General features: G+C 39.8%; 1 protein-coding gene across 1 annotated transcript; it reads right to left on the reverse strand.

The window, feature by feature from the left end:
• On the reverse strand, nucleotides 1–26022 carry LOC140064813 (protein-glutamine gamma-glutamyltransferase E-like). The gene is made up of 13 exons (XM_072112056.1): nucleotides 25856–26022; nucleotides 18316–18456; nucleotides 17517–17759; nucleotides 16890–17008; nucleotides 16425–16553; nucleotides 14645–14822; nucleotides 12909–13044; nucleotides 11789–11892; nucleotides 9965–10207; nucleotides 9043–9585; nucleotides 7352–7509; nucleotides 5679–5812; nucleotides 1–1753 (listed from the first exon to the last, which is right to left on the reverse strand). Exons 1-13 carry the CDS (start codon nucleotides 25860–25862, stop codon nucleotides 1606–1608), a joined length of 2283 nt encoding a protein of 760 aa, XP_071968157.1. The 5' UTR covers nucleotides 25863–26022; the 3' UTR covers nucleotides 1–1605.
• Between the last annotated feature and the right edge of the window lie 424 nt (nucleotides 26023–26446).

A 26446-nucleotide genomic window follows, 5' to 3' on the forward strand; every position in this document is an offset into this window, starting at 1 on the left:
CCAAAAAAAAACAATCCAAAAAATACTAGCACAAACTTTTAAAGGATTACTAAACACAGAAAATGAACCCAAACTTTTACCTCAGGACTTTCAGGAAGCCTAATGACATGGTATAGAATTCAGGCCAAACTGGTAAATCTATTCCATAAGGGACTGATTCCTAAGTGTACACAGTAATGTTTCAATGTGTTTACATCTCTTCAGTACAGTGTAGGGAACTGGTTTAGTTGAATTAAAGGCTTTTGATAAGAGTGGACTTGTCATGATGACGTAACTGGGAGTGACGACCTTCCCCAAAATGGTGGAGCGCAGGGGTTCTGGAATGTTAGTGCCGGGGCGCTTTTGCCTGCAGTCTTTTGAATGCCACTTAATGCCAGGGGCATTTAAACGGTTAAAATGCACAATCGGTGCCAGCACCGATTCCGACTTGTTGGGGGTCACAGGATTTTAAAATGACGGGTCTGCTCATCACTAGTCAGGAAGTAAGAGTTCTCCTTACGGAGACTTTGCCAAATTAGGCCTCATGCACACGACCGTACCGTCTGTTCTGTTCTGGAAATATATATTTTTATATGGCTCGCTTACGGTACGGTGAACTATAGTGCCATGTACACGAATGGCCGTATTGCCCATTGCAATGCACGGGGCCGTATATACGACCATTTTTATACGATCCGGTGCATGGGGCCTAAGACGATTTTTTTAGGCGCATGGGGCATGCAGTCTGCTACAATGAGATCGCTAAGTTTAATTTAACTTTTCTAGGTTTCCTTGAAGAGCTATTAATATTGAAAATATCTTTCGTGATCGACACTCACTGGAGCTCATTTACTAAGGGTCCACGGCCCGCACTATCATCGGAATACCCAACGATTTCCGATATGTGCCACATTTAGAAAGGGTTTTTTGTGCACGCGATTGGATTTTGGCGCATCCGCGCCGGCTTTCACGCGACACTAATCGGGGGTGGGCCGTCAGACGATCCCACAGATTTGTACTACGTGCAGGATTTAACAAAGCAATTTGTGTCACAAGATCAGCACTAACATGCACCAGGAAGAAGAAGGTGAACTCCGGCGGACCTCCGCGGGGAAGCGACACATGCAGGATATCGCGGCGTGGATTCCGGCGGACAACGCACCTTGGGGATCGCGCAGGGACCAGGTAAGTAAATGTACCTCACTATCTCTAGGTCTTCTATATAAGTGAGGCTCGATTGCTGCTATCCTTCTATCTAGAGGAGCCGCATATTCAACCTATAGTATATGAAGTAATCACCAAATGCTACATATCTTGCTTTATTGATACTATTGGGCACTGCCAATGCTAGAGCAGTACTGTATATACTCTGGGCATTGTACATCACATAACACATACATATGCCCTTCGTATACTGCTCCCTACTTCATGGGATTTCTACTTTAATGACTTTGATTCATACATTATATTACCCAATGACAATTGACATGAGGTCACTGATACTATACTGAGCAACTGCAAAGATATTTGATTATAAAATGTTACTTTCCCTTTAATAGAGTCCTAACCTCATACATGTCTAATACACAAATACAATGAATAATATAAGCGAGCGTAGTTTGGAGGTTACCAGGACTCCACGTTGAGGAGCTGGTATCCTTTAATGGAAAAATGTTTACACTTAAAATTGACGATAAGTTGTCTTGTGCCAATCCGGTAGGGCGTTAGCTCCACCTTGAATCGGATTCTCTCCCTTGGTTTCAGGTAGGGCACCCTGTGGGTGGGAATAAAAAAACATATCAGTTATGACTGTAGGGATATTGACAACTTACAGTGGCATCCATGTAGTAGAGGAGGTCCCCAGCTACAAGAGATCCCTCCATTATGTATGGATACAAGTACACCCCTACACACACTATATAATGGCAATTTGTGCCCCCCATTATGCATCCTACTGTGACCCAACAGCTAATAATACCTTCTTTGTTGTAGCCCTTTACTTATAACCCCCCCTACCTATAGCCCCCACCCATTATGCCCCATGCTGCAGTAGCTTCCATTTAAAATGCCACTTCTCTGTAGTTTCCTACGTATAACGTTCCCATCTCTGAAGCCCCAGATTTTTTTACCCCATTTCTGTAGCACTAATAGATATAGATATAAATATTTACTTTTTGTTAAAAAACACATACTTACCTTTCCCCATTAACCCCATGGCTATGCACACAACTGAAAGTCACAACAACATCACATTGACAGCCACTGCCGCACACGTCAGCAGTAGAGGCTCAATGGTGGAGCAGGGAGTCAACTGTTCCATGCTTCCCCATTGTATCCAGTGGATGAAGATAGAATTGAGGCCCAGTGAACTTTCGCCACCTTGGACAACAGGGCAGACCTGTTGATAGGACTGTCCCTATCAATCCGGGACTGTGAGACGGTATGTAACTATAAAGCATCTCCATACTTATCAACGCCCCCCTTCCCTATACACATTAAGTATGGCCAAGCATCCAGGGGAATATTTGGCTGCCAGAAAACTGCTGGTGAAAAATAAGTCTCAACAAGTATTATCCAACATCCCGATACTAATTTCTCTCAACATCTGACATTAGTGCAGAGTTAGGACACACCCAAATGTTAATCGTCTCTTTCTGGTTGAATCGGTAGACGTGTCTGACCTTCATCTTGTGTACCCGCTCACTTTAGGCTTCATATTGGTCTTTGTGTCACGTGTGAAACTCGATGTTATGTATTGTACCCAGTATTAATACTGAAGTTTCCCTGTTTTCGATGTGCAGTATAAGGTTATAAAGAAAAATTGGGGCAGGTGCAATTATGATAATAAGATCATCTCTACACATGGGTGCAGCTGCCTTTGGTGCCAAATAACCGGTTCTGCCAGTAGAGTACAGACATAAGCCTGCCCTGGTAAAGTGACTAATGGCATTTCCATGAAATAGACAGGACAATGGAGGACAAGTATTCTGTAATATTAATATTGTTATTGGTACTGTAGTATTAGTAGTAATAGTAGTCACCTACAGGTCCTTGTACTTCATATACTTACATGTACATTCGGGATTCACTGGTGATGGCTAATGCAGCATTATTTTAAGGTATCGTACAAGCTCTTATACCTCCTCTGTCCCCCTTTCATTCTCATAGACTGCAAACTCTTGTGAACGGAGCCCTAACCCTATTATTTAAACTAATGTGTTTTTACTACTCTGCATTGTACCCCATGATTAGTAATGTGCTGAAGATTAAGGCACTAAATAAAGACTATTATTTGGGATAGTAGTAGTAGTAAAGGTAATACTAGCAGAAGTATCATCTATTCTACAGTATTATTAGTATTTGTAGTAATAGTATAAGTAGGTATAAGGGATAAGATTAGTACAGATAATCGTTGGTATAGTATTTTTTTTATAGTAGATGTAGAAGTAGACGTATGAGCAGTATAAGTAATAGTGTTAGTATTATAACTAGAAGTGGTAGAAGCAGTAGTATTAACAATACAGGTAGTCCCCTACTTAAGAACGTCCGACTTACAGACAACCCTTAGTTACAAACAGACCTCTGGATGTTGGTAATTTACTGTACTTTAGCCTTAGGCTATAATAAACAGCTATAATTGGTAATCCTGGTTCTGTTGACCAGGGCTGGATCCAGGTTTTAGTGGGCCCCTGGCCAACAGAGCCTTTGTGGGCCCCTTCGTGGGCTGCCCTCCAGTGGCCACGCTACCCCCCTTCCCCCTGCGGACACACTGACCCCCCTCTCCCTGCGGACACTGACTCCCCCCTCCCCCTGCGGACACACTGACGCCTCTCTCCCTGTGGACACACTGACCCCCCCCCCCCCTCCCCCTGTGGACACACTGGGACAGATTTACTTACCCGGCCCATTCGCAATCCAGCGGCGTGTTCTGTGCGGTGGATTTGGGTCTTGCAGCGATTCACTAAGGCAGTTCCTCCGACGTCCACCAGGTGTCGCTGCTGCACTGAAGTTCCCCGAGGTCCGCCGGAGTGTACCATGCTATACTTGGTGAAGGTAAGTGCGTGTCCCGCGACACTTTTAAATGCAGCGGTTTCTCCGAATCCATCGGGTTTCGTTCCGCCACGCGCATGCCGGCGCCGATGTGCCACAATCCGATCGCGTGCGTCAAAGTCCCGGGGCAATACAGGGAAAATCGTCGCAAATCGGAAATATTCGGCTAACAAGTCGGGAAAACGCAAATCGGGCCCTTAGTAAATGACCCCCACTGAGTTTTGGATTCTGCTTCTATGCTGTGCTCCCGACGAGTGCCGCATAGAGGCAGAAAAGTAATCTATCCGGATGGTGATCATTTGTACCAGTGTCATATAGTGACACTGGTACAATTGATCTGTGTGCTCTCAAGTGGGCCCCTCCAGCTCCCTATGGCCCCAACACTTGCCCGGGTTGGCCGGGTGCTGCCGCCGGGCCTGCTGTTGACAATCCAACATTTTTAAAATCCAATTGTCAAAGAGACCAAAAAAATTTGGCTGGGGCTACAATTATGAAATATACGGTTTCTAATTACATACAAATTGGACTTAAGAACAAACCTAAAGAACTTATCTTGTATGTAACCCGAGGACTGCCTGTAGTTGTAGTGGTGTAATTAGTAGTGGTAGAAGTAGTAACAGAATCAGCATTATTAGGAGAAACAGTAGTATTTATAGATTTTAAATATACTAATATATACATAGATATTATATATACAGGCGGTCCCCTACTTAAGAACTCAGAGGTGTATAATTAAGCTTTATTGTTACTCCTGGTTCTTATGACAACACTACTTTTTTCAAATCCAATTGTCACAGAGACCAAAAAAGTTCTGGCTGGGATTACAATGATAAAATATACAGTTCCGACTTACATACAAATTCAACTTAAGAACAAACCTACAGACCCAATCTTGTATGTAACCTGGGCACTGCCTGTATATAACTGTTACATATAGCCGGTACCCCGTGTTTCCCGATGCCGGTTCGGCTCAGATCTTGAGTTGAACCGGCATCAGCTAAGCGTCTGATATATCGGACTCTGAGCGTTAACAGGTTAATAATAGTCATAGTATAATTAAGTAGTATTAATAGAAGAACTAGTAGTAGTATTAGTAATGGCAGTGATGCAAGTAGTATTATTGGAAGCTATATTATTAATACTAGCAGCAGTATTAGTAGTAGTAGAAAAAGTCATGTTAGTAATGGCATAAGTAGTAACAGTAATGGTATTAGTGGTTTGGGCAATAGTAGAGATAGTAGTAGAAGTAGGCATAGAAGTAGTATTGTAATGCTTTATGTTAGAATTACTACTCCGTCCCAATTGAACCTAGAACTAGGATGGTACATGGTTGACCCCCGGTCACTGCGGCCATGTTTGTGTAGAGGCAGTTTTATGGCTGAGTGGGTAGCACTTCTGCCTTGCAGCACTGGGGTCCTGTTTTCGAATCCCACCAAGGTCAACATCTGCAAAGAGCTTGCATGTTCTCTCTATGTTTGCGTGAGTTTCCTCCGGGTCCTCCAGTATCCTCCCACACTCCAAAACATACTGGAAGGTTGTTTAGATTGTGAGCCCCATGGGGACAGGGACCAATTTGACATGATATGTGCAGCGCTGCGTAATCTGTGTGCGCTATATAAATAAAGAATTATTATTATGGTAATACTTACATTGTGGAGAGCTGCCTGTCAATCAGACCACTGCCCTCCACCACCAGGTAGCAGTCATTGATGGTCGTATTCAGGGGGTTGGTGAACCTGATCTCCAGAGCCATGGTCCTGTGCAGAACAGCGTTACCAAGAGGCTGAAAGTGGAATAGCAGGGGACAGCATTAATATACAGTAATGTCTGTGTAAACATGTAAATGAGTAAAATGACGTGTGATACAAGAGATAATCCTGGGACTGAGCTGTTTTACAGATTATATCTCTCATTGGAGGCTACTCCCCAGGGGGTGGCGGTGATACTATACATTCCGTACATTTTTGTCTGTGATCATACTTAATAAAGTTGCTCAATTGTTTCACATTCTTGCTTTTGTCCTATATTAATATGTAATATGTTACATATAGTAAGGGTCATCTTCAATTATGGATCTTATGTTTCTATAATGCTGCCTTATGTTATTCCTCCAATATTCCTCCTACTAACTTAACCAATCCCTCAAAGGTCCCCCACCCCTAAAAAAATCACATTGTGAGAGCACTGATGGACAGTTTCAGATTACGAAGAGACACGCCCCTAACAGGGCCCCTAAAGTTTAAGAGGTGCAACAGAGGTTGTAGAACAGCACAATGCAGAGTTTAAGAACAGGTGCACGGCTCGTAATATCCCTCGCAATATGATATCACACAGGTGCACGGCTCGTAATATCCCTGGTAATATGATATCACACAGGTGCACGGCTCATTATATCCCTGGTAATTTGATATCACACAGGTGCACGGCTCATTATATCCCTGGTAATTTGATATCACACAAGTGCACGGCTCGTTATATGCCTGGTCATGTGATGTCACACAGGTGAACGGCTTGTTATAGCCATGATCATGTGGTGTCACACAAGTGCACGGTTTGTTACATGCCTGCTCATGTGATGTTCCACACGTGCACAGCTTGTTATATTCCTGATCATGTGAAGTCACACAGGTGCATAGCTTTTTATATCCTGGTCATGTGATGTTACACAGGTGCATGGTTTGTTACATGCCTGGTCATGTGATGTCTCACAAGTGCATGGCTTTTTATATCCCTGACCATGTCATGTCACACAGGTGCACTGCTCATTAAATCCCTGGTCATGTGATTACACACTGATGCACAGCTTGTTATAGAGCTGTTCATGTGATGTCATACAGATGCATGGCTCATTATATCACAGAGAGTAATTAGAGCTGTTTGATATAAAGAGTCGTGCACCTGTGTGACATCACATGACCAGGGATATAAAGAGCCGGGTACCTGTGTGACATCACATGACTAAGGATATAATGAGCTGTGCACCTGTGTGACATCACATGACCAGGGATATAACAAGCTTTGCACCTGTGTGACATCACATGACCAGGGATATGATGAGCCGGGCACCTGTGTGACATCATATGACCAGAGATATAGGGAGCCGTGCACCTTTGTGACATCAATGAATAGGGACAGGTTTTTTTTCCCAATGAAGCTTCCTATAGCAAGACAGCAAGCAGAGTTCTAGAAAACCATGAGGCATTGATTCAAAAAATACATTGAGAATTGTATAACTTTTCATTATAATATTAATTATTTGCTGAAAGGGGACAACCGCTTTAAAACCCTACAGTGTATGGAAATTTAAATAATCTTATTTTACCTTGATGCTTATAGATGGATTCTCGAAGACAACATCCTTTGTAACCACAACTTTCTCACCAAAGGGTAATGTACAAAGAGCAACCACTTGTATCATGTTCCCATGACTCGTGTATTTATGGTAGTGGGAATAGGGGATCTGCACCGAGATGTGAGCGTCTGGAAAATACAAAATGTATTGTAACATTCACATTAAGATTAACATATTTTTGCCTTTACACAATGTTTTTCTTCAAAGGTGAAGTACAAAGCTATCATTTAAGGTAAAATAGCGCCTCCCAGTGGTCATGCTCTGGTATAACATTAATCTGCCTCAATGTACTAATATTTAAAATAAATACAACTTTTTAATAAAATTCATAATCCCAGTATTGGTAAGATATAGTAAAACATATAACAGTGAATAAAGTAATTTTTATTAGTTATAATCTGCCTCTTTTTACTGAATGTCATTCTTTGCGTTAAAACAAGTTATTAATGTTTTATTAAAGCAGAGCATGGTTACTTCAATAGTGGATTCTAATATGGGCATTTTGGGCTGCTCATAGACACCCAATACTCCCACCAATACTCCCACCAATATTTTTATTCTCTAAAATATTTGTTAGTTTATCAGACTGAACAGCCCTCTCATGGGTATTTTATATACACTCCCCCTCATCTCCATGGACTCCTTATGTACAGCCTTATGTGGGCCTCCCAGGAGCCCTGGGCCCCAGCACTTGCCCAGGTATGCACAGTCCTAGCACTGGGACAGGACAGGAGATCACAAGGTGATCTGTGAGGGTATCAGGGGCATAACTACAGCGGTAGCAGCCATAGCAGCCGCTATGGGGCCCGCAGTGTCAGGGGGCCCCGTCATCCGACCTGACACAATAAAGAATGGAGGATGTGCACCATTATATCTATATTGTACTGCACATTGTCCAGCATAATATGTATATAACACATACAGTACTGTGATGTATATATGCAGTATCTGTGATGTGTATATGGTGTCTGTATACACTGTATGTGAGTATGTTGCATAAAGCACTGTATGTGTGTGTATATGCTGTGTGTGCACATGAGTGTAGTTATATGTGATTGTAACTCGCATGTGTGAGTATACTAATATGTATATTTTTTAGTGGGAAAGGGGGCCCCATGCAGTAGCCTGCTAGGGGGCCCTGTCTCTCCCCACTGATCACAAGAACAAGACTCCCACAACCCATTGATGGGAAAGTTTTATGGAAATGATTTATTAGCCAAATACATGTCGGACTGATCCCATATGCAGTGAGTGAATTGTGGGGGTCCTGTTATCATTATCAATAGGAGTCCCAGCAGTTGGAGGATAACTAAAATACTTGGGAGAACCCTTTTAGTAATCTATAATTCCCGCAATGGTCCTGTCTGGCGTAAATGTCAGCTATAATCTGAACTTTTTACAGGTATTCCGGTACAGGTTACAATTAATCCATTTACCACCCGGTACCCCGCCCTGCCAAGACCACTTTTCAAAAAATGATGTTCAGGGTGTGAAACTCCCAGCTGCACATATGAAATTACAACTTTTTCATGTCTTACGTACAAGAAATGATAAATTCCCCCCCTAAGTTTCAGAATAATTAAAAAGAATAGACTAGATTAGCCAAGGACAATCCACAAAATTTAGGCCAAATCGCGTGCTAGTCCTATGTATTTACGCACCTTGACTTGGATTGATGATGAGAGACTTCCGATCTGTGAAGATGTCATTCACCCTCCTTCCCGTGTACAGAATAGAGGAAGCGCTAAGATTCACCTCGACCGGTCTGTGAAAATGTGTCAGATTTTTCAGATTTAGGATGAGGTTGACGTCTTGTCCAACGGCTACAGGACTCAGGAGTTTAAACTTCCCAGCGATATCTGGTCCATTAAATGATGGCACTGAAGAACGTGAAGGTCTTGGTGAAGGAGATGATGGGCGATTAGAATTCCTAACTGGTGGTGTACGTGGTGTACGGGAAAGGTTTCCTATGGAAGATGAAGGAGCAAGTGGTCTTGAGTTTCCATTTAAGGCCGATGATCTTCCACTGCCAGAAGTTGGTAAGTCGGGAGTAGATGATGAAAACCGTCCAAGAGAATTATCAATGTTATTCCTTGGTCTGTTGCTCGTGGGGATGCGGGTTGGACCAACATTTTCGGATGGATGTCTATAAAAGGGATTATTTCTGGAGGCCTTCTCAAATACTTCTCGCTCTTGAGGAGATCCTGTTTTGATGAACATGCAACAAGTTTTGTTAGACTTATCTACATCTCAGACCGGAGCACAGCTTAGAAGATAATCCCTTACTCTGTGCTTTACAATATATTAATTTCAATTGAAACCATGTAATTCATCATTTCACCGGTGGAGGTGCTGAAGTGAAAACGAGCCCTTATTGTCAAGTATTCTTACAGGTTACAGCTGATATCTGGGGGTTCATAGTACTGGGACATCTCATGATATGGTGGATGAACATTCTCTTAGAAAAGGCCTTGTTCTTAAGTGGATAGACCCTTAAAGGTCCTGCTTGAGGTTACAGTAATGATGTTGCTTTGCAATATAGTAAAGTTACCATGATGTGATACTAAGTAAATATTTTCTCACCTTCTGGATATTTGTAGTTGTGGGTCACGTCCACACGGTTGTCACTACCCACGGCCTTGGTGCTGATGTTTTGGCCAACGTACTTGCTATCATTATGGGCTTTGTCCTTGGTACCATCTTTATGCATCACCCAGGTTACACGATCTGCATTCACTTCAGCAAACACGAAGGGAGTGTCATAGCCAACATGCAAATCTCCTTCCTTCACTGCGATCACTGAGGTAGGTCCACACCGATAAAGGTCTAAGAGAAAGTATTTTATTGTGTCACTTACCATTGGCAAATATTATTAATGTTTTACTACATTATGACACAAATAAAAACTGGCAGTATACAACATAGGTACTATCACAGAAAAAGCCCATGAGAATGTTAGGATGTAACATCTGAGCCCATTGAGGCTTAAACATCATCCTCGATCCGTATTGGCTTGCAGTAGTCTGAATACTGCCCTTTTTCACTCCTGGCTTTCTTAATTTAATTCCACCACACACGCATGCTTCCTGATAATTGTGTTCTGGGTTGCAGACAGTTGAGCGAGTTGTGATGAACAGGTACTTCCTCCACTTATATTCCACCCTTCCTTATCTGTTTTCTGTTTGGATCAGATATTAAAGTGACCTGTCCAATTATGCCTGTCCCATAAAAAAATCATTTCCTCTCTTCCTACTGTTTGCTTTAAGTCTTCTCTGGAGCTTGGCAGCATATTCTGCATTGCTTAGACTTGCTTTTCCTAATCTTTGCTCACCTCTTTACCTTCAATTTGACTCTTTTCTTGTTCTGATTAGTTCTCTTTGTTTCCCTCATATTTGTCAAACCTTACTCCTTTTGTTTTGTCCTGTCCTTTTCCCTTTGGTGTAGGAAAGGAACATCGCCCAGTTGTCACCTTCCATCTAGTGTAGAATCGGCAAGAAGGTTGGGACAGCTGGCTGTGTTTACCGATAAGGCTCACTGTCTGCGTCTCCCCCTACTTTAATGTTGAAATTCAACATGTCTGGTAATTCTTTCCCCCACATTTGCCAATGGTGTTGTTGGGACACAACCATAAATAAATACTTGACATCATTGGGTTGGAGCCAACTAGTCTCATGATATGGGAATTTATTAATATATATATACATGTTGATGACTTATCAATAGTATATGATTGAGATCCTGATGGGTCAGCCCACACTCATCTGATATTAATGATTGAAGGCGCTTTCCAGAGCTTGAAAAACATGGCTGCTTTCTTTTGAAAACAGCTCCACATCTGACCATGGTTTGTGCTGGTATTGCAACTTTTTCAACCTATGGACAACCTTTGATTAGAAAGATGATAGACAAACCCCTTACTATTAAGAGCATGTGTTAGATATTGGGATTCATGTATCAAACTTTTGGCTCGCCTTTTTCTTTAATTTTTGAGACTTTTCATGGTTCTTGTCCTTGTTTGCAATTTTTTTTGTGCCTAAAATTGTCTTCTTTCAAAGTTCTCCATTGTCTAGTTTCCTGTGTTATCGCCTTAAACAAGATGTGAAAGTTGCGACTTTTTAAAAAAGTCACACCTTTTTGCGCAAATCAACAGCTGCCCCTGTCCAGGCATAGAAAATAGTTGGGGAAGTGTTTGCAACTTTTTGCGACTTTTGTTTTAAAAATGTGCATATTCAATACAGACCAAACACCACATGTATCGATAAACAAAAACCTTTAAGACACATCTGACCAGCAGGGAAGCCAAGAAAAGTTCCAAAAAACAGACGGAAAAGGTTGGACTTATGATACATGGGTCACATTGTCTTATCTATAAAAAAAAAGAATTGTATGTGATAGATTTAGACCTACCTTGACTTTGTTCCTGAGGAGTTGAATCCAGTACCTGCCACCCACTGTAGTAAACACCAAGGTCTCTCCTTATGAACCAGCACTCGTTCCAGACGTGGAAGTTCCTGCATTGTACATAAATATTGATCAATCTTGTACCTTGTGCATTTTCTGGAACATTACTAAAAATGGAAGTTTTTCAAGGCATACATTTTCCTTTGTGTAGCCATGGGTCTATGAACTGCTCATGGTGCAGTCAGCTAAAAATTGAAACAGATACTAATAATGTTCTCCACTAGAGGGTTTACAATATACTATGGGGGGGGGGGGGGGGCAACATGGCGTAACCTTTGGCATGCTTTCAAGGTTTACCAATCTAACAGGGCTGGTAGTTAGTGATATATTTGGCTTTATGCATCTGTAGTTCACATTTAGAACTGAAAAGCCTGTATATCTGGTTCTGACGCTCACAGAACAACAATCTGTGATCTGCATGATGAGATTCTTATCTTTAATATGACACCAGAAGCATTTTTCTAGGTCCTATAGAAAAAAAATAAGGGCATCTGTAGAGACACTTCCCCTGTAACCTTTTCAAATGGAAATTTGCATCTAACTTTTCTTTTTATCGGAAAAAAAACTGTTTTATAATAAAAAACACTTTGGCAATGTGCACACTTTTCTCTATGAGACATGGGGAAACCAGAAAAAGGGCTCCTGATTTCCTTTAATGGTTCCCCTTAAAGGAAATCTACCACCGAGATGAAGGATTGTAAACCAAGCACACTGACATACTGGTGTGTGCCCCCTCTGGCCAGATCTGCTCTTCCTTTAGCTTTTATTCCTTGGTTGTTACAGAAAAGGGATTTTCAAATTATCCAAATGAGGCAGGGGGGTCTGGGGTCCATAGATTGTAATGAAGCCTGGAGCACATCAGGCTCATTTGCATAATTTTTAAAGCTTTGATTTTTAAAAACTGAAAGCCTAAAGAAAAGTGGAGCACACACCAAAATATACGTGTGCTTGGTTTACAATCCTTCATCCTGGTTGTAAATTTCCTTTAATGGGTTAAGTTTGTTCAGTTTGTAATGGGGATGTTACACACTATAAGTGACTCATTTGGTAAGAGTGGAAAACATACCATATACTGTCACTGGAAGTCTCCAGAAATTTTCCTTCTGTGTCATAGTGCATGTCGATGGCCATGTTTCCATCTGTGTTATGAGCAGAGTTGAAATTTGTGATGACTCTGGTTGGAATGCCAAGGCACCTAAGGACTGGGAGAAAAACAACAAGGAATGATATAATTGCTCAGAGTGGAGTAGAAAAACAATGTGCATGTTTGTAAGAGAAAAGAGAAAGTTTATCGATGGCTTATAAAATTGTCAGCACTTTTTGTTAGTGTCATGAATGCTGAATGATATGGCAGGGCACATGGATGACCACCGGTCTGTGCAGACAACTCTAGAGCAAAGGCTTGAAAACCCAATCTGGGGTCTAAGTGCAGAGATGATTCCATAGGAATTGTACAGCAATGTCCTATCTCTTGTTTAAATAATCAATATAAGATGGATGGGGGTCCAACATCAAGCACCCAACTGAACGCTGTGGCCTCTTTACGGTATACTGGGCACATTATTGTTCTTAGTATTGTGAAAGTTTCTAGTATAGTGGTATAGAGTCTCATTTAAAGGGGTTGTGCCAACTTAGAGTACTGCTCCTTCATTCAATGCTATGAGAGTGGCCAGAGATTAGATCTCCAGCACTGCCATTCACTGTCAATGAGAGTGCCCGAGGTAGCCAAATACTGGGCTCTGTAACCTTCGAATACTTCCATAGACTTGAATGGAGCAGCAGGATACATACTTGACCTGTACCTTCACCCAGACACTCTAAAATGGCCACTGACGGTCATGGGATCTCTATCTGTCCATGAACAATCACCCTGCCAGGACTTTATGATATTATTTATGACACGTTATACGCTATTTCAGATAGATAAGGTCAACATTAAGTTTTTTTAGATATAAAATATGAATGCAATACAATTATATACAGCAGATGAAACAAAGACTTCATTTACATTTAGAACTGGCATGAAAACAAAGAAAACTGTGAAAAACTTGATATTTGTTAATATAAAACCCCCCAAAAAATAAAAACCTCTGAAGGTCAGCACAAATTGAAAGAGGAGATCACATTGGGAGCTTTCCCAAAAAGAGCAGCAAGAATTCTTAAAACCTTAAGAGCCATGAAAGCAGATTTCAGCCCTTAGCCTTTTAATAAATTGATTTGCATAAAATTATACAAAGATAGCCAATAATTCATGGTAATCGGAGATGTTGTCTAGAGGGAGAGGCACACTGCTTAGACATGCTAATCTTTATCACTTTGGACTGGATTGGTATGTACAGTATGAGCTAAAGCTTCTACAGTGACTAAGTCATCTAACATAAATCATGCTTCAAAAAACACCAGCCATAGACCATCAATACAGCCGATCCTCAAGCTGAATGTGCTAATGGGAGAGAAGTTAAAATCTATTTTTAATGCTGTTTTTGTCAAAAACACTACCTAAAAAGATTTCAAAAAGTTGCACATACCCCAAAATGGAACCCATTAAAATTACAGCTCATCCCACAAAAGACAAGACCTCAGCCATCCCAGTCAATGGAAAATAAAAAGTTAATGAATTTTGTAGATGATGCTGTAGATGATCCTGAGAGAGAAAACTAGCTCCATATTGAAGGCATCATTGTGTTTTTGCTTTTTAGTAAGTGTTTAAAGGAATCTTAAAAATAGTTGGTTACTGAGTTCTATCTATGTATAGGGGGGGGGGGGTGTCCTTAGAATCCATCACCAATTAATAGAACTCACCCGTGCACATGACTGCTGCAAAAACCCAGCACTGGCCGTACTTTACTGGCTTGTAGTTATCATTGTACCATTGCCAGAGAATCTCAACACTTCCGTTCCAGCTGTTTGGATCGATTCCCTCTGAGAAGTCCTTTTCCCACCTTCCCTCCAGAACGCCATAGTCATCATTACTGTTTATCTGGGACACGAAAACATTCAGGGCATTGATATTTCAATTAAATGGTAATTAATGCAAAATAATGAGCACACATACAAGTACATATTATACTCCAAGAGTTCTACATACAATTCTACATACAAGTGTATTCTACTTCTGCCCTTGTATGTCATCCAGAAGATTTAGGATTCATCTAAAAGAGTGTCCATTATTTTTGAGGTACTAATGCTCGAGATTGGACTCATGTAGGCTCATCAATAACCTAATAGATGACAGTGTTGCCATAAATCTATGATCACATTTGGACAAGCCCTGTTAATATAATATTGAGATCTTAAATAAGAAAGAATGATCTAGAGGGCTTGGCAAGAACATGAGTTATATGGCCACCCTTTCCATCAAAATAATTGCCATGTACTACTACTGTACATTTCCCACCGTAGTGGGGGAATATTCGGCCACTAAAGATGTTATAGCCTAAAGTTTCAGAAGCTAGACCACAGGGGTCATCTGAACACCAGTTGTCTTGTGTTTTAGAAAGCTGACCAGTTGGGCACTCTTGCAGAAGAAGCTCTGTCCCGCTAAACTTAGATTGTTGGAGTGTAGGAACTTGTCAGTGAATTCTCCTGTCCCCTTCATTCAATGGGAATTGAATAAAGGGGACAGGAGAATTCACTGACAAGCATAAGAACAAGCAATAAAGCATGGTCTACTGGGCTTGACATGAATATGAATTACATGGCCACACAGTCCATCAGAATAATTGCCATTTACTAGTAGAGTACGGTACATTTCCCACTCTAAAGGGGGAATATAGGACTACTATAGATGTTATAACCTTGAGTTACAGAAGCTAAACCCCATAGTTCATCAGAACACTGGTTGCCTAGGAACACAGGTTGTGTTTTAGAAAGTTGACCAGTTGGGCACTCTTGCAGAAGAAGGTCTATTCCAACAAACTTAGAGTGATGGAGTGTAGGAACTTGTCAGTGATATCTTTCCATTAAATGAAGAGTAATGAAGCATGAAGTCAAAAACCTTAGAGATGATGTAAAAATAATTTCAATTATGAGCAGGAAATGGAGTTGTGGTCTTCAATAACTTATAATAGCTAATTGTGGTCTTCACCCAGGACCCATTCAGTCACAAATAACGGGTTAGGAAAAGTTCTCCTCCCTCTGCCTTTACCCATAAAATGCAATTAATTTGACTTGATCGTAGTTCATTTCTAGTTTATGTTTTATATTTATTTGAATGAATCATCCATATTTATGGTTATACGGACTATAATATTTTGAGATAAATTGCTAGTCCTAAATATAGGCCATCAATTTTTTAGTCCTGGAACAATCCCTTTAAGCCAAGATAAACCACTTTCCTGCAGATAATTGGGAATTCCGTTACAATAGGCTTAGTAAATCTTCCAACACAAACAGCAGTCAGATACTGTAGATCATGAAGGCATAGTGTCACAGGGTGGATGCAACAGGGTAAGACGTGTTAGAATTTATACTTGTGAATATTTGCCATTAACATGTGGAATGCATCACAATCTCTGTGCTATGACTCCATGGGCCTTAGGTTCTGTAAATGATGACTTAAATATAAGTGACATCTACTTACCATTGCACTGATCACCCTTCCCACATAGATAGGGCTGTGTCTCTGGGAGCAGTCCGCTGCCGGATCTTTCTGATAATTAAGACTTCTGTCCAAGATGTTCAAGCAAATGTTAAGCATGTTGTCTTCGAACTGGAGAAAGGAAGATGGAAAATATAAAAAATGTACATCACACAGAATATAAATTGTACTAATTAATACACATCTGATTTAGAATATATTCAACATAAAAAAAAGTTGCAGTATGGTTCCACAGGGCATTTACCGCCACATATAGTTGCATCAAAACTTTGATAGACCCACAAACTTTAGGGCATGTTAGCCGGATTTAAGAGGTGCAACTTTTTAAACACTTTAAAAAAAAAGTAGCAATGTCCTTCTAAGCTGGTGTAAAAAAACATAAAAAAATCTTCCCCAAAATGTGAATTTATCAAGGCATTTTTAGTTTGGTCATATTAGTTTGGTTACCTGACCGTAATTCCATCCAATGCTAGAAATATGTTTGTCATTTCCCATGAATAGTACACCATGATCATTGAGAACATATTCTTTCCTCTCCTCTTCATTGGCCAGGTATACTTCATCATCTGTACAAAAATGAATAGGTTTTAAAATCAGAGTCAATCACTGCGTGTGGGTGGGATAATCAGGACTCTCTGCCAATCACTGTGTGTGGGTGGAGTAATCAGGACTCTAACTGTCAATCACTGTGTGTGGGTGGGATAATTTGAACTGTCCCTGCCAATCACTGTGAATGGGTGGAGTAATCTGGACTCACACTACCAATCACTGTGTGTGTAGAGTAATCAAGACTCTCTCTTTAAACCATTGTGTGTTTGTGAAGTAATCAGGAGCCTCATGGTCTCACATATGATTCCATCAAGGACTTAATCGCTAAAATAAAGGGAATAATAATAATAATAATAATAATGGAAGCTCTATAAGACTGCTGATCAATCATTTGATCAATGTAAATGAGAAAGATGTAGCATTCCCTTAGCAAAACTAGTGCAAACAAATATCCATATTGTGTGCAAAATTAACTATTCACTTTACAATGGCTATTGTAATAAATAAGTATTAGTATTGCAGTACCTCGGCACCATGAGTTGAAGAGAAGAATAAATTTCCCAAGAGAATATGTAGAAGTTTGTCCCATCACAGATATCTGTACGCTAAGGTCGTATCTCCCGATGACGGCAGTAGCAGGGATGGACATGATAATACGCAGGGAATTGCCAGAACTAGACTCCAGAACTGCACTCCACATCCCACTGGTCCATGAACTGGACAGGGCAAATTCTACATTTGTGTTGTGATATCCTGAGTTCTTAGGACCTTCATGAAACCAAGATCAACAAAGACATTGTATAACAATATAATGCAGTATATGATAATATAAGAATATTACTCTAAAACAGGATGACTCTGGGGTTAACTACAGGAAGACTACAGGAAGATTACAGGAAGATTACAGGAAGACTCCTGGGTTAACCTGGGTAAGTCCACTATTAGTCCTTATTTGGTGAAAGCTGACAGGGTCTTTCTCGCCCAACAATAGGGCATTCACTTTTTATTGCCATGTCTAACCATAGAGCTGCCTAAAAAATGGACAGTGCACTAGATAGCCCTTACCAGTATCCAGGCTGTAATACAAAATTGTAGCGCAAAATTAGAAAATGTGTTAAGATTGAGGGAGGGGAGAACCATCGTTTGTAGGGAAACATTTTTGGGTTTGTTTAAATTCTCCAGCCCTTGGGTCATAGGGGAATGTCAGACTGGTCCCATTCATAAAAGTTGGATAATAGAAATGTATATGGCCACATAGAGGTCAAATCTAGTGTTGAAGCACAATATAGTAAGTCATAGTGGTAGGATGGGTAGTGGGAATTACCTGTTTGTGCAGTGAACACTATACTTTGCCAGTCGGTAAGAGGTTTGTTAAACTCCAGTGTTATCCTGCAGGACTGTCCTCTCCGCAGTATCAGCTCGGAGCTGTTATACATATCAGTATGATGCGCTTTCTTGTTGGATTCTGCATGGAATGAATAGACAATAAGTAAATACAAGCCAAATTATGTACAGTAACATGAGAAGTACCGACATGACTTGGGAACCACACAACCTCCCTATCTCTTTGTTAATGGGACATATTTTTAATATGTCTATGAGTAGAGCAGTAGTATAAATAGGTGACTTTTGGAGAATGTATCACTCTATCCCAACCATAGAAGAAATGGAAGAAGAGTGGAGAAATCAGGCGATACCTTTTTGAGGCTAACTGAGAATATTTGATGGTGAGCTTTCGCGAATACTAGTTCTCGTCGTCATGATGTTATCAAAAAGGTATCGCCTGATTTCTTCACTCTTTTTCTGCTCTCCATGGCTAACATGGTATAAATCTACACAACTAGCAATATAGAAGAAATAGAGCAGTGATCACTCATTCACATTACCACTAAATTTGCTTAGGTTGGGGAAACCACCAATGGGTATAGTTCATAACAAACACTTTAAAATACATAGGTTTAAGGCAGCAGGAAAAAAAAAATTGTAAAGGGAAAAGGGTTCATAGCCAAAAATTAATATCCACAACCTGCTCACAACAGCCATAGGTTGCTCCTATTAAGTGTCAGAGACGCTATGGGGGTTATTTACTAAAGGTCGCGCTCTGCACTTTCGTCGGACTTTACACCATTTTCAGGATTTGCACCGCTTGCACAGATATTTAAAATTGGTCTGCACTGGCATTGTGTCATACGTGATTGGATTTTGGCGCAACGGCGCTGGCTTTGATACGACAAAAATAGGGGACATTGCTGTCAGATGATCCGACTGATTCAGACTGAGTGTGGGATTTAACTTTCAAATTGTCTCACAAGACACTGCACTTACATGCACCAGGAAGAAGAAGGTGAACTCCGGTGGACCTGAGCGGGGAAGCGACACATGCAGGATATGGGGCGCACAATCTAAGTGAATCGCTGCACTGTGCATTCTCTTCGAATAATGCACTTTGGGGAATTTCGTCGGACGGGTAAGTAAATGTGCCCCTATTGCAACCACAATATTTTTCCAAAATGAGCCTAAGAACAAAGTGACGCTATTGGCGCCAGACTGTGGAAAGGATAAAGAATTTTCCACAGTCTACTACCAATTTGTAAGTCAGAGGCCTCTAATGCTGACCATAAGGCTTCCTCTAACTAACTACAAACCCCATTTGGTGGGACCCGTGAGAAAACAAGAGAAAACTGTAGACAAACCATTTCAGAGACAGAGATGAAAGTGCTCCTAGAAGCTTGGTCTTAGCTTATAAAATATGATGAATAGTGTCCATAAAATTCTGATGAAAAACTGTGCTCCACAATGCAACTTTGATCTAAAGCTCAACACATCCAACATCAATACTACAGCTTTATTTTCACTTAGGTTTCTGAAAACTTAATCTACAGTATCACCATAACAGGATCTTGATGCATTTCTTGCCTGATGAATATATAAGATATATTTCCCATCTCTTTATACCTACTTTCCACCCTAAACAACATACAACTTACACCTAATTGCAGCTAAGACTGTAGTAGACACAATGTTCTCCTGAAAACTCAAAGCTTTTACTAGTCTTTCATCTCGGAGGAGGATGACAGGTAGCTTTGAACTCCTCTGTGATGTCAGGAATGCTGCTGTATTATCTGTACATCTTCTTAAGTCATTTATGAAACATTAATATGCCTAATGACATAAATGAACCCTTCCTGCCATTCACCCTGTGCTTATGCAGCTGTATCATTACTTAGGCGTTAATTCACTTTGTATTGCATGTGAGTGCTCGGTACACGTCTCCACATTGCAATATTATCATTAAAGATCCAGATGATGTCACACTAATGACATTCATGAAAAAAAGGAGTCACACTGAACTGCTGAGCACATGTCCCAGAGGTCATCCATATTGTACTCATAGGAAAGGACAGCTTTCTTCCTAAGTAATCAATAGGGGCAAGGTACCTAGCCCTGTATTTCACAATTTTGGCATCAAAGTCAAGCCATAATATTATTTTTGGGTTTTTTGTAACTTTTTGGGCTCGACCTCACCTGCAACTTTTTTTCCAGTTTCATACCACTCACTTAAATTTTTGGAAAGTAGAGATGCCAGATTTACCTTTGTAAATTTTGGTTTACAGAGGCCGGCCGTAGCATCCTTACCACAGCACATGCCCGCTACAGCATGAGTTTCAGTGAGTAGCAAGCGCACAGTATTGGAGGGGACGGAACCGCCAGGTTCTGTAAACAAATAGAAACCCGGCAGAGCTGGGGCCAATCGGGAGAAAGGCTGAAGATGAATATTCACTGTTTATTGTTTGTATACCATTCATATGTATAATCTTTTTTTTTAATTCTGGGCAACCCCTTTAATTTCCTAAATTGCAAAAATAGGTCTTCAAGGCGCAGACATTTTTAGTAACCACTCTCTGCTCAGGCACCAAAGTGTGACTACACTCTCCTTGTGGTTAGAACTAATTAATATGGTATTAAAATGTTTTCAATGTGTTTCAAACATCCTCTTTTATCACATTGAGGAGAATTCATTAACGTGTTGCAGGTTCTGCAAACATTAGTCTAGAGCTGCACCAGATTTATCATTGTGATGATGGATGATGAATCTGGTGCAATTTAAGGCTGTAGAGTTGTACTTTTCGACCTGCTTTTACCTGGTCTAAACTATGCGCCACAATATGGTGCCGCCTTCTCAAGTTGTTTGGCGCATGGGCTATTTTGCGCATGACCACGCCCCCCTTTATGTTGACCATGTCCCTTTTGTGAAGATCCTGCCCCCTTTGTTGGACAAGCCAGAAAAACGAAAAAAAAATCTTCATAAATGTACTAGACTTTTTTATGACCCAGAAATCTGGTGCAGGTGGTTAGTTAATCTACCACATCAGCTTTTGGGAAACCCAACATAAGCTACATACCTAGATTGGCATAGGGTGTAGCTCAATAATAACTAATATTTAGTAACTAAAGACAGCTCTCCATATTTGCAGGTGCAGGTACAGATGTGTCCTTAATCAATTTTCCAGTGTATGATCAGTATCACTAATTCATCAACACTTATTCTGAATTAGCTGCACTGTTAATTACTGGTGGAAATAGGTAAATAACAAAAAACAATTTAGTTTTTTTGTGAAAGGGATGATGCTGACACATAGCCCATTCAAACTAATTCAACATTTAATGGAATTGCATATAGACAGTCCCTAGGTTATGTACAAGATAGGTTCATTAGGCTTGTCCTTAAGTTGAATTTGTATGTAAGTTGAAACAGGTATATCTTATATTTGTAACTCCAGAGGAAAAAAAAATGTCCATGTGAAAATTGGATTTTCAGAATTTTGTGCTCTTATGGGTCCAATGATTACCAATAAAACTTCATTACAGGCTCCTTACAGCTGATCCTTGCAGCCTGCGACTAAAGTAACATCCAGAGAAATTCACCAGAAGTCAGAGGTACAACTGTAACTAGGGGTCATCTGTAAGTCGGATGTCCTTAAGTCAGGGAGCGCCTGTATTTTCTTTTGTATTATTCTATTCATATTCACTAGTATTAAGTTTTGTTTATACAAATCTGATGAGGAAAGCTAGAAATTCCAATTGAATAAAGTTTTATACAACTTATATAGTTAATCCTTCTTAGATCAATCATTAAATGTCAATTGTCATCTTCGTAAAGTCTCGTAAAGTGTAAAAAGTAAAATAAAATTGGTGATTTGATTGACTACTCTTTAGTTTAATGCAGGAAATAGGTGATCCTGCTACTCTTCAAAACATTCTTATCTTTATTGGTACAAATTTATGTGCGATAATCTGTTGTTTAATGCTTTTAAGTCATACAAGACCCTAAGTCATGTGTGGGTCTATGTAGAAGCAATGGTGGTAATGGTCACCGATAATTCAATCCTCTAAAATTCTTGATGGGTGTGAGTCTTTTCCTATACATGTGTGCCCTCTTTAGCCTATTCACCTTCTTATTCTTTACATGTATTACGTATAATAGAAAAGAATGTGACCTTCTCTTTACTAAAATTGTCCCCTTCATCTCCCTAATAAAATGACCTCCACATACTGTAGATTCCTGCCGTTTAATAGCGTGAGCTATAGGTCACCTCCCAACATTTTTGAACCTTCTGGCTTATAATTATTTAGTAATATTCTTACGCGATTATTTTAACAGTTCTTGTTTATGATTGTAATAATAACTACAATTAGAAGTGTGAGATGACAAGCTGATTCTGCTGCAATCAGTGCCATCCAAAGGTTTAATCTGCTTTTACATTCCGAATGAGTTCCTCTTCATGAATGTTATGCGATAGATGACTGTGAAAAGGGGAGTTTCCCAAAATATCACAAAAAATTCACCAGTTCCTTTCTTCCGCATTGGTTAACAACATGTTTCCACCTTGTATAGTTATATCTATAGTTGTCTCTGTGAAGTAGGATGACAAGCTATTTGGCCAACAATAAAATTCCCAGGAACAGTAACCTCCAGGTCCTGACTTGTAATGCACTTATACATCCCTTGCCGGATACTGGCTTATAAAAGCAGACGGATTAGTTGACTTGTCGAAGAATGGACGCAGGTGCTTGTTTAGTTTAGTTTAGATTTGTTCTTTGTTACCTATCCTCTAGGCTTCAAAAATCTTAGATTGACCACATTTTTATTGCCTAAGCCAGTCATCTTTCAACATTTATCTTGAGATATCTTGAGCTAGGAATAAGGGTAGGACTTAATCTTAAATGGACCAAATATTTGATTTACTGCAATTTCAACAACACATTTAGATTTTAATCTTTAATCTAAAATGTAAATGAAGTAAAAGTGCTCTGGGGGCCTCACCAGAGCCCCTCAGGTCTCTAAGTCTGTTGCCCGTAGACCCAAAACACTGCTCCCTCTCCTCCCTGCTCTATCTGCAGTTTTCCCCTTCCCTCCGCCTGCTGTATTCTCACTGGCAGCACAGAGCACCTATGTAAGATTAAAGAGGGGAGATTGCATAGGGAGCAGGGGTGAGAGGGAGTAGCGCTTTTGCGAGTATGAGCAATAACCCAGTGACCAGAGGGGCTCTTGTGACACCCTCCAGAGCACTTTTACTTCATTTACATAAAGATTAAAGTCAATCACATCATTTTTTATCTAAGCAGGAAAAATCTACAACCTATTTCAAGGAGATAGCTCCATTCTGGAATAATATATAGAATATAACATAATTTATGGAATCCTTAAGAATTCTGAAAATCCAAATGCCATTCCATAGTTAAAATGGTCAAAGAATATCAAATCACTGATGTTCCAGAAAAACATATGTCCCTTATAATGAGAATGATGATTAAATGGTATTGTTCATGATCATAACTATTCACATGTGGACTTGAGAAACTCTTAGGCAAATTTCAAGTGGGGATTTTAGAACTATCTCCTAGCTATGGATGAAACAGAAATCCATATATGTACAACCATATATGGTTAAGTATAAGTATAAGTCCAAAAAGTAATCCCATGGAGTTTATCATGGCTAAAAAAATTCAAGACAAGTCACCAAGAAAGCAATTAGTATAAACCATCTGGGAGAAAGATAGTATTTATCTTGCAGAAACAGAAAGGAACCATCTCTAGAAATTGAGGTTGAGTTTTGAAGGACTTATTTTAAAAAGTTAATATTTTAGAATCTAGAATTTCAACTTTCTCCTCAATTACTTTTATTCCATGAAGTCACTTCATAATCCATCTGACTCCTTTTACTCTGCAATTTATCACTTTTATGGTTGTCTATATAACTTTTACAATTCTTCCATGTGCAATACACTTAAAATCAGTTTTTACTTTTTACTCTTTAAAAACTCAGTAAGTTCCCCTTCATTGATCCTTCTCATCTGTATTGAAATACAGGCAGTCCTCGGGTTACGTACAAGATAGGTTCTATAGGTTTGCTTTTAAGTTGAATTTGTATTTAAGTCAAAACTGTATATTTTATAATGGTAGATCCAGATAAAAAAAAATTTGCCCCAGTGACAATTGGAATTTCAAAATTTTGTGCTGTCATGGGACCAATGATTATCAATAAAACTTCATTACAGACACTTTACAGCTGATCGTTGCAGTCTGGGACTATAGTAAAGCATTCAGGGAGCTTCACCAGAGGTCTCAGTGGTCAGAGGGGTCCGTCTTTAACTAGGGGTCGTCTGTAAGTCGGGTGTCCTTAAGTAGGGGACCACCTGTATGTAATATTTTAATGGGCGACACCATTAGAGTTTCTTTTGCTAATTAGCCCAAATCATCATGTATTTAGGGGAAAGTAAATACCAAGAAGAAACCCCCTCAACATGTGAACAGAATACATACAAACGCTGAGCAGATCGTATAACCCAAGTACTTAGCAATCACCCACACGTCATACAACTTGAAAAGTGTAACGACTTAAAACTGGATCAAATAAACAAGATTTTTAAAATAAACCGAACATGCAAAAAATAAAAATAAAAATTCCAAGAACCGTTAACTCAACATGTATACAAGGAAACCTCTCCATACTGGACAACCTGCTTGAGAAGACCATGCAGCATCCTCCCTGATGTCCTATAACAATTTTTTAATAACATATGTAGACTAACCATCTTAGAGAAGACCACCCTTTCTTAGGGCACTTTCTGTGATTTCAAAACATTTCACAGTATATGTTACACTTTTTACTTTCTTTTGACCCATGCATTCTTTTATGTGGGAAATAAATGGTCCTACTAAACATTACATTCAGATTTAGCCTTAAAGATTTTGTGCTTTGAGGACTTAGTGCCACTTTCATGGTCATTCAGTAATATCAATGCATGAACATAAGCTCTTATCACCTGAATTCTTGCATATAGTATATCTCAGAATTTCACTACTCATTTTTTGGAGGTAAGTGGGTAAAAACTATTTTTGTTCAAACGTGAGATCCCTTGTGATCAGATATTGAAGAAGTAAATAAAAAAAAAATTAATTGCCTTAGCACCCAAAAACCTTATCCATAAGGAACAGCTTTGTTAACACACGTGAACATGTGAAATCTATAACAAACATAATTGTTGTTTTTCACAGCTTTATTCATATAGATCAAAGCAAAGTGTGTCCAAAGTATGTAAAAGTAAAAAAAATACTAGCTATAGAATGGGAAAATCCTTTAGAAATGGGAAAAAGCAATCTAGGTCTAATATACCCAACCACATCAGAGAACTTAGTAGAATATTTTAGCTTTGATATGTAGTAAGACTTGGATGAGAGCCCATATAACTTTATACTAGAGTAGTGACACTAAAGTCTCAAGATATCTTTACGTTATTGTATAACTATTATATTATTATCTAAAATGCCAATAGAAGATGATAAAAATCCATTGACTTACCATCCATGGTGACTTCAGTTGCTGCCTGTGTGCTGTGAAGAGCAGGCTGAGCTCCAACAAACTAGCAGATAGATGTGAATCAACCATTTATTTGTATCTTCCTCTCTACCCTCTCTATTAAAATTCCAGTGACTGAGTGTTTTATGAGAGTGTTAATGGGACATGCCTTAATGCTTACACTCAACGTTCTCTTCCCGGTTCTCCACTCACATGATAACCGGAAGTGCCCAGAGGAGATTCCAGCCAATCTGCCATCTTGTTGGCATGCATCCTACTAATGAAAATGCCCTGGCACAGTCATTAGCAAATACTTAACCTGTGACACAAGACTCGTGTTTAAGGTTGAACTGTTCCTTAGAGTAAATCATATTTTTACAGGATCTTGGAAAGGATTCAGAGTAATCCTGCAAACATGTCTGTCCTAGTTTTTTGCCCGTGTCCTAACAGAAATTTACAGCTGGTGACAAGCTGTTCAAGTTATGTATCGCTAGACTACACAGAGATTATACTGGGTGGTGGCTAGAAAAAAACATTAACGTCCCTTTACTAAAGTTTATCTAGAATCACAGACAGTTTGTTCTCATGTACCAA

The sequence above is a fragment of the Engystomops pustulosus genome, chromosome 6 (assembly GCF_040894005.1).
Source record: "Engystomops pustulosus chromosome 6, aEngPut4.maternal, whole genome shotgun sequence".
NCBI lineage: Eukaryota > Metazoa > Chordata > Amphibia > Anura > Leptodactylidae > Engystomops > Engystomops pustulosus.